The sequence below is a fragment of the Hoplias malabaricus genome, chromosome 12 (genome assembly GCF_029633855.1).
Source record: "Hoplias malabaricus isolate fHopMal1 chromosome 12, fHopMal1.hap1, whole genome shotgun sequence".
NCBI classification, from domain to species: domain Eukaryota; kingdom Metazoa; phylum Chordata; class Actinopteri; order Characiformes; family Erythrinidae; genus Hoplias; species Hoplias malabaricus.
In genome coordinates this window covers 10367795-10385777 of record NC_089811.1, presented here as the reverse complement: position 1 = coordinate 10385777, position 17983 = coordinate 10367795, and the positions used below count along the sequence as shown (strand labels likewise).

Genomic DNA, 17983 nt, shown 5'->3' with positions numbered 1-17983 from the left:
GTGTTCTGAGTTTGATCATATTAGACTGGACTGAATATGTGAAAATGTCTCTTACTGAGTGTATGTTTGGTCACACTGAGGTTTAAAAAGCATGTTTGCTATCTCTGCTCTCTTCTCTGTTAACCAGAAATACAGGTTTTGTCACTTTATCAATGTAGGCAGTATCTTCAGCAGTTCGAATTTAAAAACAAGTGTCTTGTGTGGAGCATGGTTCCATGGAACTTAAAAAAAAAAAAAGTTTTTAAAATGCAACTTAAGCCTTAAAAATAGATTAAAATCAGAATACAACAGAACTAAGACTCAGGTATGATCACAATGCTGAAATTTAGGAGAGAAATGGTTGTACCTGTTGAGTAATTAAACATATGATGTCAACATTGACAATATTTCCAGGCATCTTTTATTCACCACAGAAATAGATTTTCATACTTAATGGTTTGCTGGCAGCATCTGACACACACCCCAAACTTTAAATAGGTTTAGTACCAACACTGGAAAAAAGGCAAGAAAAAACACGAACCTTTGATTTGTGAATTCCATTAAAGATTTATTTTAGAAAAATGACAAACAAAAAGACATGGGCAAAAGAGCTTTGACAGAAGGAAAATAAGTGTCCATTTTGTCAGATTGTCATATTTGTCATATTGTCAGTTCAAAGAGGACATGTCTCAATAAAACATTTCAGTTGATTTAGGTTATCAATATGAGCCCATCATGATACTGTGATAAACTAAGGCCAATTCATGTAAAGAGTCACACTACACTCTTACTTTACTCATCAGTAGGTCAGTGAGTAGACATGGCCTTGGATGAGACCCTAAACCTGGAACATTCTCATAAACACTAATATAATTTTATGTGTTGTATTGTTAATATTTAACATCACACTTTTAAATTATTACACTTAGTCATTAGTCATCCTATTGATTAGCACTGAAAATATATACTGTAAAATAGCATTAACAAGATGATTTATGGTGATCTATTCCTAAGGCTAAAAGGTAACCTATATCTATGTATCTATTGTTACACTTATATAGCGCCTTTCTAGACACCCAAGGATGCTTTACAATCCACATTGCTCAGAATGCTCAATGCTCAATCCACACACACTCTGGCGAGAAGTGGCAGCCAAACGCGCACAGCATACTCTCGACCAGGAACAACCGTCCACCTGGAGGACTGCATCGGGCACTAGGATTTCATCCAGGATAGAGTGCCAATCCATATCTGGGCACACACACATTCACACTCATTCACTCACAGATTCACCTACCCTCCATGTTTTTGGACTGTGGGAGGAAACTGGAGACCCTGGAGGAAACACACGCAGACACAGGGAGAACATGGAAACTCCACCCAGATGGGACTTGAACCCAAGATGAGAGGCAAACTTGCTAACCACCAAGCCACCGTGCCACAATCTGTGTTAAAAGCCTGCAGAGTCAGTTCAGCTGCTCATCGCTGCTAATTTCATTGTGATAATTCTTCACAGGGAAGATGCAGTTCTCAGTCACCCCGAGTCGATTACTGCAAACTGCAATCTGTATAAACACAGTCATCAGTCACTTCATCAGATTAAACATTCCAGGGTTTGCTCTGAATGGTAGCTTAGCGCTATGCACAATGTTAGCACTACATTGTCAGAAAAACTGTCACTATTGTGGTCCCTTTAGGGGTATATATTCAGTACATTTAGCTAGGCAACATAACTGTAATTTTTGCTATTATGATTGTAGATTTTAAAATTGTGTTGATTTCATATGCCCCATTTTATCTCCAGGACTTTATGTTTTTATTTTCTGTAATAAGTGTTACAAATATTCACCTCTCATTCTGGAGAAGAAAATGTAATGTATCTTTAAGGAACACAACTGGATTTTAACACCATTGCTGTACATTTAAAGGGTCATCATACTGTTTGTACCTTTAGTGACCAATAATGTACTTTTTTCCTAAGATTGTAGGGACTAGATTCAGTACCAGGTATAACAATAATTTTGCTTTGTTTTGGCTGAAAAACTACACAAACAAAGTAAACAAACAAAAATATCCCTTAAACTTGAAATTTATTTTCCAACATTTTGCTGAATATATAAGTATATAAGAATACCTGAACACTAAACAAATTCATAGACTCAAATATATTGTTATATTCTCTACAGTCTATTTACTGTAGTCACAATTCTCTGACCATTTTTCTGAGCTGTGCCAGCATTTTTAGCAAATATTTACTGAGTTAATATTTAAAATCTTGCATTTCAGTGTCATTTATTTAGAATACACCGGAAACTAGTATCATATTGCCCAAAGGAGTTACTACCATCCTCATACCTAGTTAACACTAGGACTGGGCTACATGACCAAAAACCTCATATTTGGATATGCCTAAAAGAAATGGCAATATACGATAAGACATTAGGAAAACCATAACAAAATATAATGTCAAAGCATTACTTTTTTATTTTTAACACAATACTTCTGAAAATACACAATACACAATACTTAACACTTTTAAAACAATACGCTGCATTATCTAACTGTAATTATCAAACTGTATGTTTAAGAAATAGTGATGTCCCGATCAAGTATTTTTGCCCCCAATCCTGATTCAAGTCTTTTAATATTGAGTATCTGCAGATACTGGGTACCGATCTGATACTTTCCTAGACAGTACTGTTACAAAGTGCACACTTAAAATAAACTCAATCCAGTGTATGTCTTTGACACGGAATATCTCGCATTAAGAAACAAACTGCCTGCATCCAAGCTGCCGCTTATTTATTTATTTTTTTTAAACATTAAACAAATGGTGTCTTCACACACACACACACACACAAACACACACACACCATATAAACATTCACATAAATAATATTATTTTTAATCTTTGCTGACATTTATGCACTGTTTTAAATGTACTCAGATGGAAACGTGTGTAACCTTGGCATACTCGATATAATGAATATGGTCATTTTCAAAATCATGTAAAAAGTACTATTCAATGTATCAATATTACAATATATCCCTCAGCTTTAGCTTGAGCTCAAGTCACGTTCACTCGCCTGCGTCAGAAGCTCTCGCTTACATCACAATGTCACGATATGGTAAAAGTCTTATCGAATTTGAAAACCTACCAGTATTACTGTGAACAATATTATATCACCCACCCCTATATGACAAGCAACTAGGATTGTACTTAAAGGATTATGAAAATAAGATTATCTAAGGACATTTAATAGACACATAGCATAGCAAGGACCGCTCACTTTCTCCTTGATCTTCTTGCTTTGATAGATTTTCCCCAAATCTTCCTTTGTCAGCTCACACACATTGTCCTCTCTTGTCATGAAAACCATTTGAGGGATTCCTGCAGTGGAGACATGGAGATCAAGTTTGATTACCTTTAGACACCATGTGCATTCAACATGCAGGGTTCATGTTCTGAGTATTAGGACTGTTTTACTCACTTGTTCCTTGTTTAGCTTGTTAAACTAAGTATTTAAGCTTGAAGCCGTACCCTATGCCTTGTACAGCAGTTGGTCTGAAGCCTACCCAGAATCACTGGGCGCATGGTGGGAACACACCCTGAAGTACGTGCCAGTCCTTTGAAGTGCGACACACACATTCACTCACACCTATAGACATTTGAGTCGCCAATCTACCTACCAACATTTGTTTTTGGACCGTGGGAGGAAACTGGAGAACCCAGAGGAAACCCACGCGGACACAGACTGTCACCTGGAGCAGGGCCAGATGTTTATTTTTTGTTAATATTAATCATTTACCTCAGGGGACTTTCTTCAGGCACTTGCTCTCTTATGAACCAATGTGAACTCCCAGAATTCATAGGAAATGGTTATAAAATAATCCTGTAGTTAACTGCAAAATAACAACTGATGAGAGTAGAGTGTGAAACTCACCTAATATACTCACTTCTACCCTGATGTCCCTCATTTTCTTGAGGACATCAGGGAGAGTCTGTCTGCAGGAACGACGCTTACCAGGCAGTGGATTTTATTGTTTATGTCGGGTTTGCTGATATAGTTTCAGTGCTCTTCAATCATTGGGACATTCTTCTTGAACTAAACACACGAGAATAAATTCAAGCCAACACCGTTCACACTGAAACATAGCGTTGTTGGGATTGTTCAGGTTCCAGACCCATCACATCATAGAAGGCAAACAGTAGAGATTCAGTAAAGAAATTCTGATACTGGAAACATACAACAAGAACAGCTCTAATAGTAATAACAGCTCTGTGTAACTGCTTATCCAGATCTCGGTTATGTTTTATAATAATAATAAAAACAATAATAATAATGCTTGTTTTCTTCACAATGCATTAGCCATTCATTGTTTTTGAATGTTTTTTTTTTTTTTTTTTTTTTTTTTGAATGGGGGCGGCACGGTGGCGCAGCAGGTAGTGTCGCAGTCACAGAGCTCCAGGGGCCTGGAAGTTGTGGGTTTGATTCCCGCTCCGGGTGACTGTCTGTGAGGAGTTGGTGTGTTCTCCCCGTGTCCGCATGGGTTTCCTCCAGGTGCCCCGGTTTCCTCCCACAGTCCAAAAACACACGTTGCAGGTGGATTGGCGACTCGAAAGTGTCCGTAGGTGTGAATGTGTGTGTGTCTGTGTTGCCCTGTGAAGGACTGGCGTCCCCTCCGGGGTGTATTCCCGCCTTGCGCCCGATGATTCCAGGTAGGCTCTGGACCCCCCGCGACCCTAAATTGGATAAGCGGTTACAGATAATGGATGGATGGATGGATGTTTTTGAATGGTACAAAAAGGTTTTCTACCATTAACACTATCCTAAAAGGTGCTATATAAACCCACTATAGCACATTTTGAATCAATCTGTAGAACCCATTTTTTTTTTTTTTACTACAGAACCCTTGTAGGACCATCAATTTTAACTGTGTAGACTTTGCTTTAAGGTGTGCAAAAAAGGGTGGTTCTATACCACTCTGGCAATTCAGTGGGGCACAGCTGCACCACTCTGCTCACCTAATCATTCGTAGGGGCACAACAGGCCTCTAGTAAAAGGTTTTTGTAGATTTCACATCAAATAATATTGCATTAGATTACCAAATATAAACTAAAATGCTTAAATACTTTTGTGTGTATTCTAAATAAACAAGTATTATTTCATTTTTAAAAGATTATTTTAATAATAATTGTTACTATTATAAGCAGCTGAGAAAATGGCCAATGTACCAAAACAATTTTTATTTGTTGGGATATTGTCCATATTTGCCCTGAACTAAATTCCTGAAAGCCTGCTGTGACTGTCAGAGCTTTATCAGTCATACATCCCAGAGCTAAGTATATCAAGAACAATAAGTCCGTCTGATGCTAATAATCAAAATTCTTATGTTTTCAACTAACAGACACCCCAGAATAACATCTAGACTAGCCTAACTATCTATGCAAAGATGTCTTAGGTGGGAATATGTTTTCAAGGCTGTACCTTGAGAAATATGCAAAAAAACAGGCGCTTTGTAAATATTTTGATCAAAACATGGCCAGTTTCAAGAAAATTTTAAATTTCAATCAGCATGTAAACCTAGGGTCTTTAGAAAAGAAAACAACATATTGAATATGGCTATGTCACATATTTGCTGTTTAAATTCCACTGAAAGAAGCACTGGGGCAAAAAAAAGCAGAATAGCAAAATAGCTATATAGAAAGGGTCAAGGAGTTAATTCTGATGTTTACACTTGTTTTTAACTCAGTACACTCAGTACACTGTCCCTTTAAATACCAGACATGTTGGGATGTGGGAGCTTCAACCTAACTGGCTGTAGAGTGAGGCTCTTTGAGACTGTTAGTTGCTGTTAGTATCCTCCTTGGATGCTCGTCACCATAACTTGGCCCCTGATTAGTCTATAGACTTCATTGACATGTCCTTGGAAAAAAATTGCAGTATGTGTGTCATGGCAGATCATATTTTAATTACTTTTTGAAGTTGTATACTTTTTTTTTGGAACTTGTTTTGGCCAGAACTCTTGACACAAATATGAAGATTACTTAGAGGAGGTATATTTGGTGCAAAATCCCTGAGCACCTGTTACAGTGAAATTTGTAGTTGTAGAAATTAGTCCCATGTGTATCAATAAACTTGAAGTCACAGAAAAAAAAAATTGTAGATTATTTTTTCACCTACCACTAATAGAACTTAACAATTATACCTTTATAAATCCTATTATAATCCCCCCCCCCCCATGTTTTAAAACAGGAGGCTCGTTGGGTTTGATGGCCAAATATGGCTCAGAATATGGGGATCAGCAGGAATGACCCAGCGCAAAGGAGCGAGCCAGGGTAGTGAAGCAGCTGATTCGAGATCCGTCTTCTGAACTAAATGAAGCGAGTTTGTCCGACGTGGAAATGACGTGAATTTGCTGGGTATATATAGGGCTGAGTGGAGGAGTTCGGGTGTGGTCCTACTCCCAAAATTATGTTATTACATAACTTCAATAATAATAATTCATTCATTAATTCATTATCTGTAAGCGCTTATCCAGTTCAGGGTCGCGGTGGGTCCAGAGCCTACCTGGAATCATTGGGCGCAAGGCGGGAATACACCCTGGAGGGGGCGCCAGTCCTTCACAGGGCAACACAGACGCACACACACTCACACCTACGGACACTTTTGTGTCGCCAATCCACCTACCAACGTGTGTTTTTGGACTGTGGGAGGAAACCGGAGCACCCGGAGGAAACCCACGCAGACAGGGGGAGAACACACCAACTTCTTACAGACAGTCACCCGGAGCGGGAATCGAACCCGCAATCTCCAGACACCTGGAGCTGTCTGACTGCGAAAATAACTGCTGCGCCACCGTGCCACCCATGCAGTATCAGAGATTACAAAAGTTTTTATGGCTGAATGCAGTCAAATCCTCAGTGTTTCAGCATCAAGTGTCAAGATCTAGTTACTTCAGAGAAGTTATTTCACAGAGAGAGAGAGAGAGAGAAAGAACCAACCAACTTGAGGTGGTGCTACTACACCATCTGTTGTTAATTCAACCATATTTCACATAGAGCTTTTCCAGCAATGAGGAAATGGAATGGTTTCAAACGTGGACTAAATTTGGAACCATCTGGCGCATTTCCACTGACATAAACTAACCCAGAACCAGAAAAAATTAGTTCCAAGCTGGAACCAAAAAGAGAGTAGATTCTTCAGTGCAAACCATGGTTTCGTCCGTGGGCATGTCAAAGTTCAGTAATTCCAAAAAGAGCTCAGAGCCTCAAACACATCGTTATCCCCCAGTGGAGCTGGATGCAGTCATTTATGTTTCGTATAAATAAATAATAAGAAATAAACAGGAACACATTCTGTTTACGTGTGTTCCTAGGGCTATGTTTGGCGGAACACCATGCGCATGGACCAGAGCCGCATGAGCCACTTTGTTTAGTTAGTTATGTTTCTCCGCTGTCCACAAGCTCAGAAGGACGGCTCGGAACACTGAAACATTTACACACGTATTATATCTCACAGAGTTTGTCTTATTTCATGTGAGTGTGTGTCTTTGCCTTAAATACTGTAAAGGGAAGTGGTGGGGAGACATTTTGTGGCATTAGTGTGTATATAAAAATTCATATAGCTACGAACAGCCACATTAAACTACACATGCTTTACTCTAACCTGTGATATTGAATTAATAAGTAATTATAATTCTTAAAATCAACAAAAAGTTATTGGTCTTTTTTGGTCTTTGGTGGTATTCAATCCAGTATTTTATGGTAACACTTCATTTTGATGATCCCCCAAAAGATATTCAATATACTTTCAGTAACCTGTTAACAGTGCATCTGTTGACTTGCTGAAAGACAGTATCTGTAGAGTTAATTTGCCATTAACAAACACATCAGCAGACTGTCCGTTTAATTTATTAAGCACCCATTTTGTCTCTTTATTAATAATTACAGAGACATATTTGTAGGCATTTAGAACCATAATTTAGTCATATATATATATATATATATATATATATATATATATATATATATATATATATATATATATATATATGGTATATGACTAATATATATACTTGTATATATACCAAATTTCAAGCTAATATTTAACTCATAATTAAAATATATAATAAATAAAAATAAAAAATAAATGACCAGCCAGCTCAGTGATATCAATAACATTTAATGAGACCATATGTGGTTACAGAGTGTATGTTACTGCTAAATAATATGCTTCATGTTAATAGCTTGATCTGCTCAGCAATAAACAACAAACAAATAAATCAATAAATACATTTAAATAATTGTCAAATTCAAATACATTCATGCAGTATTATATTTAAATACATGACAGTAAAATTGTATCATTGCATAATATTAGTATATTATACTATTATCATTGTTTTTGTTAACTTTCAAATTGTTGCTTTGCTGTTGCTATGTAATTACTACACTATTCCAAGTGGTTGATATGTTGGCTAGTATGAAGGAGTATACAGTATACAAGACAACTCAGTTTCAATATGTGCATTGTGGGCTTCTGTCTTGCTGAAACCACACTGAAGATCAACTGCATATCCGTAAATCTGTAATCTTCATCAGTTTGTCCGTAGGACCTTAAGAATGGCTCAAATGTTGTATATAATCCACTTAATTAGACAATGATTCACTTTATTTGGAAGGTCAAAATTCACATCTTCAGATGCTTCCTTGAGAGTTCCAGTGTACCTCTAATGACATTCCATCAGTAAGCATCATTATTTCCACATTATTCATAATTAATTGTCTACATGCATTCTACTAAAGAATTGGCAGGTATCCAAATGTGTATGCTACTGACAGTCTGAAGCACATTTTTATTGTTACACATATAGCCCCTTTCTAGATACCTAGGACACTTTACAATCAACTCTACTCAGATACCATTCCATGCAACAGTCAATCCACACACACACACACACACATACACAAACACACACACAAGGCAAGAAGTGGCAGCCAATCGCACATGGCGTACTCTCAACCAGGAATGACTGATTCCAATTCACCCAGGATAGAGCGCCAATCCATATTTGATGGCTGGATGACTAAACTTTGATTTTTACGTTTTACTGAGTGTCAACTGAATGCCTAAAAATATGTCTCCGTAGTTTATAATAAAGAGACAAAATGAGTGCTTAAGTAAATTAAACTGACAGTTTGCTGATGTGTTTGTTAATGGTAAATTAACTCTCTACAGATACTGCCATACAGCTAGTCAACAGATGCACTGTTAACAGGTTACTGAAAGCATATTGAATATCTACAGGGGGACCATCAAAATAAAGTATTGCCACATATTTATATATATATAGTCCTGCCCTCCATATCTGCTGTACAACACAATTGCAAATGTAAACAAAGACATTGCTATAAAGTACCAAAGCTTATCCAGGCCTTCCAATGGCAAAGGTATGTATTTTGGGCTTTCCTGCTTTTTAAATGCCAGAAACACCTCTGTGACAATGGCTATATGGCTAATGGTGGTTTGGCTAAACTAAGCTTTCATAATGTAGTGGAGTATAAAGTGAGATATTTGACTTTGAAATGTAATGCAGTTAAAGTACAAAGTCACCCAAAATGGAAATACTTCAGTAAAGTACAGATACAAGAAAAAAAAATTAAGTACAGTGATTAATTAAATTTAATTAATTACTGTCCACCACAGAATAGCTCCAGCAACAGCAGAGATTCGGCTTGTTTCTGTCACCTTGAACACTTTTTATGTAGTCATCAGCTGAATAGACGATCTGTTTGAGGGCCTGTAGAGCCAGACAGTTCAGCTGCTCATTGCAACAAATCTCATTATGGTAGTTCTTTACAGGAAAGATGCAATTTTCAGTGACCCCCAGTTTATTACTGCACACTGCAATCTGAAAAACACACACAGTGACATCCATGTTTTGCCTTAAATACCTCCAACATGTTATGCTAGCTTAGTGTGACAGCTGCTTAGTATCGGCTTTTCCCTGACATGTGAGAGGCTGTAGCTGTAAGGAGACAAAACACAGCTGTGCTGTTCAAATCATGGCTCGTATTGATCTACGATTCAGTCCAGCTCTTTTGTAGATTTGATATCTGCACTAAAAAAACTGAAAAGTTTTCCCTGTGCGCTCACACACATGTACCGTAAAACTCAGAAGTGGAACGAACTGCCATGCCATACTCCACAGTGACTTTACATTTTTTTTTTAAAATATTACGAATGTAATGTTTAAAAACATAAACAATTTTAACTACAAAATATTCATGACATGATATATAGTGTTGTTGTTTTTTTGTTTTTTTTTTCTAAATGCTTTCTTCTCCGGCTGCATTCTGGGCCCCCAAAAGCCTGAAAAAACTGTGAGCTGGCCCTTTGATGAAAAAGTTTGAGGACCTCATGTGTACATAGTTCTGCCTACCAACATGTGTTTTTGGACTGTGGGAGGAAACTGGAGCACCTGGAGGAAACCCACGACAACGCGGGGAGAACTCCTCACAAACAGTCACCTGGAGCAGTAAAATTCAAATATGTGACAAAAAGTACTTAAGTACAAATTAGATTTAATGTAGCAAATCTCCAGCTACAGCAGAGATTACATTTGTTTTCATCAGGCTCACAACGGCACCTCATAAAATTACACTGAGGTTCAAACACTCCTTGGATTGATGGCTGACGAATGAATCCAGTGTGAGCTGGGTGCTGCAATACAAAAGAAACAATCTCTACTGATCTGTCTGAACTGATGACAGAGCTGTGTGCTAAGTCCCAAACAACAACAACAACACCAATACACGCTGAGTAACCAATGCTTAACATTCCCACTGCCGTTTGAGTTCTAACTATTTGTGACTACTCATATATTTATATCAATCTATACAGAGCTAGCACACATATACCTGATATTTATCAAGTATATCCAGTCTCCAATCCAGTGCCCTGCAAAAGTACTTGTAATATTCTGGAGCTCATCCTAAAGATTATTATTAAACAAATTGGATATAAAAAGCTGTGAGAGTCTCCTAGAGATGAATGTCTATTTTGATTGGATCTTAATACTTAGTCTGTTGGACAGTTCCATCACAAATCCATGTTAGCATTATAGCAAACTTAATAGGTACTTGGAGTTTCTACCCCATACTGGCCTAGTTAGTACTGAGAACTTACACAACTAAAATCATTATTTTTTAGTAAAATGAAATTGCCACATCATGTGAAACTAGTCAAGGGACTCACTTTGTCCTTGATCGCATTGCTTTGGTACACTTTTCCCAAATCGTTCTTTGTGAGCTCACACAACCTGTCCACTCTGGTCATGACAACCAGTTGAGGGATTCCTGTAGTGGAGACACAAGGCAAGCCACCTTCAGAATGACAGAGAGAGACTCTTCATGGATGGCTTACTAAGATTCAAAAAGTTATAACATCATCAAACAGTTATTTTTTTTCAGTAATTCAGTTCAAAAAGTGAAATTCATATTACATAGATTCATTATAAACAGAAAGATATATTTCAACTGTTTATTTCTTTTAATGTTGTTGATTGTCTAAGAGCCAATGAAAACCCAAAGTCATTACTTCAGAAAATGACATAAGACCAATTAAAAATGTATTTTTAATACAGAAATGATGGCCTACTGAAAGGTATGTACAGAATATTCACTCAGTACTTGGTCAGGGCTTATTTTGCATGAATTACTGCATCAATCCGTGCCTGTGGCACTGCTGAGGCGTTGTGGAAGCCTAGGTTGCTTTGATAGCAGCCTTCAGCTTGTCTGCATTGTTGGGTATGTTGTCTTTCATCTTCCTCTTGACAATAGCCCATATATTCTCTACAAGGTTTAGGTCAAGCCAATCAAGCAGTGATACTGTGGTTATTAAACCAGGTATTGGTATTTATGGCAGTGTGGACAGGTGCCAAGTCCTGCTGGAAAATGGAATCCACATTTCCATAAAGCTTGTCAGCAGAGGGAAACATTAAATGCTCTACATTTTCCTGGTAGACTGCTGCGCTGACTTTAATATAACACAGTGGACTACAGTGATATGGCTCCCCAAGAAACTTAGACCTCAAGCAGCTTGGATTGGGTGCCTCTCCACTTTCCATCCAGACTCTGGGACATTGTTTTCCAAATGAAATGCAAAATGTACTTTCATCTGCAAACAAGACTTTGGACCACTGAGCAACAATGCAGTCCTTTTTCTCCTTGGCCCAGGTAAGACGCTTCTGGCATTGTCGCTGGGTCATGAGTAGATTCACACAAATAATGCAACAGTTCTGGTCTATGTCCTGGATATGTCTGTGTGTAGTGGCTCTTGAAGCACTGACTCCAGCAGCAGTCCAGTGTGAATCTCCCCCAAGTTTTTAAATGGCCATTTCTTGACAATCCTTTCAAGGCTGTGGTTATTCCTGTTGCTCGTGCACCTTTTTCTACCACACATTTTCCTTACACTCATTTTTCCATTAATATGCTTGGATACAGCAGGAGGGTGTCAATGACTGCCTTCTGGATGCCTGTCAAGTCAGCAGTCTTCCCCATTATTGTGTAGCCTACTGAACCAGACTAAGGAAGCATTTTAAAGGCTTTGGAAACCATTGTAAATTTTTGTTTAATTATTCTAATTTTCTGAGATAATGACTTTTGGGTTTTTATTGACTGTAAGACATAATCATCAACATTCAAAGAAATAAACACTTGAAATAGATACTCTGTTTGTTATGCTTCTATATAATGAGTTTCCCTTTTTGAACTGAATTACTGAAATAAATGAACTTTTTGATGATTTAGTGATAGACCTGTTTTTATAGTGGAATCTGCATGAAGTATGTTACAGAAGCCATGATTTTCTATTGAAAATACAGTGTTTATTGATGATTTACCATGCAATACATATTAACTTATGTTTGTACATCATGAAACCAGCATTCAAGAAATGCTAATGAGAAAACAACTGGGCAACTATATAATTAAGACCACTTTAACTGACTTAATGTCTGAGATGTGTGCCCTGTCCAGTGTGCATAAGATGTGTGCAAAGGTGCAATACCAGTGTAAGCTCCCAGAATTTCACAAATCATTGTATGTTGTTATAAAGCTGCCATGCTATTTACCCTAAAATAACAGTAACTCTTAACAAAAGAAAAGGACACTTACCTAATTTACTTGCTTCTACTCTGATGTTTCTCATTTTCTGGAAGACGTCTTCAGATATGAGGGAGATTTTGTCAGCAGGAATGACACTCACCAGACAGTGTATTTTATCATTTATGCTGGGGTTGCCAATGTAGCATTTATTCTCTTCACTCATTGGTTGAGTAGGTTTGAACTACACATAAGAGATAAAAACAGTTCGGTTTGAATATATATATCAGAATCTGACTGTTTTGATCACTGTGTATGTTTGGGGCGTTCAGAGATATATCATATTGTGGAAACCAATATTTACCAATATTTATGTTTTTGTTATTGTCTTTCAATTTTAAATCATTACATTTTAATACAAAAATATTACGGTTATGGTTATGGGTAAATGCCAAGGTAAGGGTAAATTTTGGGATTAAGTTAAAGGTAACTATTAGGATTAGAGTAAGAGCTAAGGTCAGGGTTAGTCTATAGTACCAAATACTCTCTACAGAATTAACTGAAGTAGCCTGTGTGATGTCCTATGAAAGCATGGAACAAGACTCTCTCTCTCTCTCTCTCTCTCTCTCTCTCTCTGTGTATGTGTGAGTGTGTGGTGTGGTGTGTGTGTATTTTGATCTTACTTTATAGTCATTTGGTATGTGGCCTTTTAAAGCATTGATGATATCTTCAGTGTGCACCCCTTTGTGTTCTTTGTATTCTTTGGAATCTTCAAACCTTTTGTCTTCTTCCAGACCCATCACATCATAGAAGGCAAATGGTAAAGTTCCAATAGTGAACTTCTGATACTGGAAATACACAACAACAGCTAAATCATAATAAAAATAATACTTCCGACAGTGTATTATGTCCAGTGTCCATACATTACAAAATAACATTAATGTCTGGACTCAACTTGGTTAATTTATGAAGGTATCTCTTCTTTCTGGTGTAGACTCACCTTGGTTGTAAAACTCATTCCACCAGTAGATTCTGAATTGGCCGCCTGACAGTTGAGGAACTGATGTTCTTCGAAAATACTTTTGAAGGTGTTGATGATACTGGATTTTCCTGCTCCAACTGGTCCATTCAGAAGAAAACGGAGCTCTCTCACCTCCTTACTACAAATTTTAAAGCTCTTCAGAGTCGAGATCAGTGGTTCCTGTCTTGGAGTAAATCAATAAATGAAAAATCATTTCATGTTTCCAGAGAAAGATTCCTAAAACCCTAGGTTTTTTGGATTTGTTTATTTATAGTTTTTGTCAGTGCCTCAGTGCCTACTGCTGCAGTTAAACAGTAAATATGTATGACAGCCATATTCCATATGTTGTTTTTTTCTGTCTTTAAAAGTGTAGTTATAACTTTTTAGAACTTGGTAATAATTCTCTGTAACAATAACCTCTAAAATTTCTTCATATGGCCCTCATATTCATTCATTCATTATCTGTAACCCTTATCCAGTTAAGGGTTGCGGTTGGTCCAGAGCCAGAGGCAATTGTTCTAAGACTGCAAGGGAAGCTCAGCTTCCCCTAAAATGTCAAAAAAATAAGTGATCAAATATATACTGTTGTGTGTACATGTCATTGAATAAATATGCACTTCCATGCGCTCAACTTTTGTTCAGAATCAGCTTCTTATCACTGGTAAAGATGCGGCGTTCCTCTCAATCATTCCCCCAGGTTCACAGTGTTTTAAACAGCGTGGACGCTGAGAGTCCAGAGTTCAATAGCGAAGCAGCGAAGTGCAGGGAAACGAGACGAGTCATTGGATAAATGCTGGGTTTTGTCACGCCCATCGGATGCTCAGCGTCTCTGGGGGTCTATGGGGCAGTGGGCTGGCCTCGGCTGGCCCGGATGCTCAGCTTCTGCATGATGATTGGATGATCTGTCTGAGGCTGAATCCCTTTTTGATTGACAGCGAAATGAGCGAATCAGCGATCCTTTGGTGTAGAGATCCGTGAGAGCATTACATTTTCATTTTGTTCTGAGTTGAACTGGAGACTTTCTTTATCCTCTTAGCGGCATTTTCTTTGTTAAAAACAACTAGCAACAAATCGAGCTTCTATTTCTGGTGGGGTTGTTGTAGCTGCTTGTGTTTGAAGACTGATTTCTATCACTCTTTCTGACTTCTAGCGCAGTTTCTGACCAGCGGTTGCTCCTGAGCCCCTCTACCATCACAAAGCACTCACAGGCAGACACACTTCACATGGGCCAAGGCCGTTTAAGCAGCCTAGCTCTGCTGGCCATTGAGAGGACACTAGTCAAGTCCCTGGAAAAGACGCCTTGTTGGTACGACAGGGTCACAGATCATTTTGTTGAAAAGGAACGGAGGGTAGAATTTACGTATAAATAAACTGACACATTTTATGATGTAGGCCGAAATTGAGCTTCCCCTCCTTGAAAGACCAGCATCCGCCACTGTCCAGAGCCTACCTGGAATCATTGGGCGCAAGGCAGGAATACACCCTGGAAGGTCACCAGTCCTTCACAGGATGGCTCTTATAATGAACTATAATTCAATATTTTTAACGTATACACAAGTGGCACTATTCGTTATAAAGCCTGCTAAATGGATAATGACCTGTGCAAAATTATATAACATCTATATTTTGTATTGACAATTATAAATAGATTATAAATGTTTACCGTGCTATCACTGAATGCATCAAGTAAAGTGATTGATGGTTAATGTTTTTATTTATTTTATTTATGTGACAGAATATACAGTATGTGTTTTAAATAGATGAGTGTTCAAGGCTACATGATACACGTTTAAATTATAACATTTATAATAGCAGGTGTCTGTGATAATGGCTGTTTTGTCAATACATTTCCATAACACCTTCAGTGTGTCAGGTGCATTTTTTTTTTTTTTTTTTTTTTTTTAGGTACAGCAGTATCCTGTGAACTGTGCTAGCAAGTAACATGGTAGTGACCAACAATGTTGGACTTACTCTTTTTCCACTTTCCTCCATTCTTTGAGTTCTGCAAGAAATTAATTATAATTATTGAAACACTGCATGCATTTAAAATTAATTAAATACACACTGAACCTAATGGAAATTATTTTAGGCAGTGTTCTACCCCCTATCTTTAGTTATTCATAAATCCATTTAAAATAATTTTATGCAAAGAAAAATTTTCTTGTAAATGACAGCTTACCAACAAAGACCATGGCCGAGTAGGAGCATGAGCCTGAAGCATTGTTTAGGTTTAAGGTGTAGTTCCCTTCATCTTCTGGTTTAGCATTTTTAATTTCCAAGTAAAACTTTGTATGAGTGTTTCCTACTTTGTGTTTGCCCTCCACACAATGCAGTCTGTGTCCAGCCTTCTTCCACTCAGCAGTTACTTCACTTGTGTTTGCCTCACAGCTAAGTGTAATATCTTGTCCAATTGTCACAGTTTTATCAGCCAGGACAGTCACAAATTCTATTGCAAACAGAAAAAACAGTCAGTGAAATATTTGTATACTTGAGGTTGACAAGAAAATGCATTCTAAAGTGTAGTCTAACAAAGCATTTATTTATGTATTTATTTATTTATTTGAGTATTTTTGTTCAACCACAGCTGATGACAAAATGCTCCACACTATAACCTTTATTGTTTGTGTTAAAATCATTCCATTCTTATGACACACACTAATACTACTTCGGTAGCTAACTATTAGCTCCCTCTTGTAGAGAATGTTCTGTTTGCTAAATTTAAGTGAGCTGCAACCCTAGCAAACATAAGTTGCTGATGGTCTCTTGACACATGGTCTGCTTGCTGAAATAAGCATTTCAAATATCTTTATTGGCTTATGTCAGTTGTTGTGAAAAGTTTATTCATTCATTCATTCACTGTCTGTAACCGCTTATCCAGTCCAGGGTTGTAGAGCATCAGTGTGTGGGGGCACACCCTGGAGCGGGTGGCAGTCTTTCACAGGGTGACACACACACACACATTTACTCAAACGCTCACACCTAGGGACACTTTTGAGTAGCCAATCCACCTACCTACATGTGTTTTTGGACTGTGGGAAGATACTACAAAAGGAATGATCCTTTTATGAAGGAGTTACCCTTTATGAATGCTACACATTGAAAAAATGAGAGGCATGCAAGACTGTATCATTTGAACTCACTGGGTGTTGATGGATTTGATTCCACGCTTGAATCTATGGAACAAAAGCCAAAAAGAATGATATTACATATTATGTATGTACAGTGAAAAAACTAAAAAAATAATACGATTTTACAGATCCTGAAGGAAATGTAGTCATCATCCATATTTCACAAAAACAGATCAAATCAATCAAAAAAAAAAAAAAAAAAGAGGAGAGGGCACGGGTTACAGAAGTACACTAGGCAATCACACTACACGTGTTTCAGCTTTTACGCTAGAAACACCAAGCTCTGCAGGACTGTAGATAAAATATCTAAATACATATTCATACAGCATTTTAAATGTCAAATTCTTGGATATAGCATTTTGTGCTCCTACAAGTATAATGTGGAAAAGTGTGAGGATTACAACTGCTTTGAAGGAGCTTCAATTCTTGGGTTTGATCTGAATATCATACATACATGCATAAAATTACATTTTATAAATGCTACCCTTCAGAAAAGTGAGCAGCATACAATATTGTATCATTTAAACTCACCAGGCTTTGATGACTCTGAGCCCATGTCTGAACCTATGCAACCAAAGACAAAAAGACTGCTAATACTGATTTTGTAGTATGTATAGTAAATAAAATTAGATTTAACAGATCCTAAAGGAAATTTATGCATTAGAATAGCATACATATTTCACAAGGACAGACATAAATCAAATAAAAAGGGAGGGTGGGTGGCATGCTTTTGACCTGTCACTTGTT

General features: G+C 37.5%; 1 protein-coding gene across 1 annotated transcript; it reads right to left on the bottom strand.

Annotated features, from left to right (window-relative positions):
• Positions 1–1445: 1445 nt before the first annotated feature.
• Positions 1446–17792, bottom strand: LOC136710985 (interferon-induced protein 44-like). The gene is made up of 10 exons (XM_066686917.1): positions 17768–17792; positions 16288–16554; positions 16080–16110; positions 14088–14292; positions 13771–13935; positions 13160–13331; positions 11241–11341; positions 9732–9894; positions 3270–3370; positions 1446–1544 (listed from the first exon to the last, which is right to left on the bottom strand). Exons 1-10 carry the CDS (start codon positions 17790–17792, stop codon positions 1446–1448), a joined length of 1329 nt encoding a protein of 442 aa, XP_066543014.1.
• Positions 17793–17983: the final 191 nt, after the last annotated feature.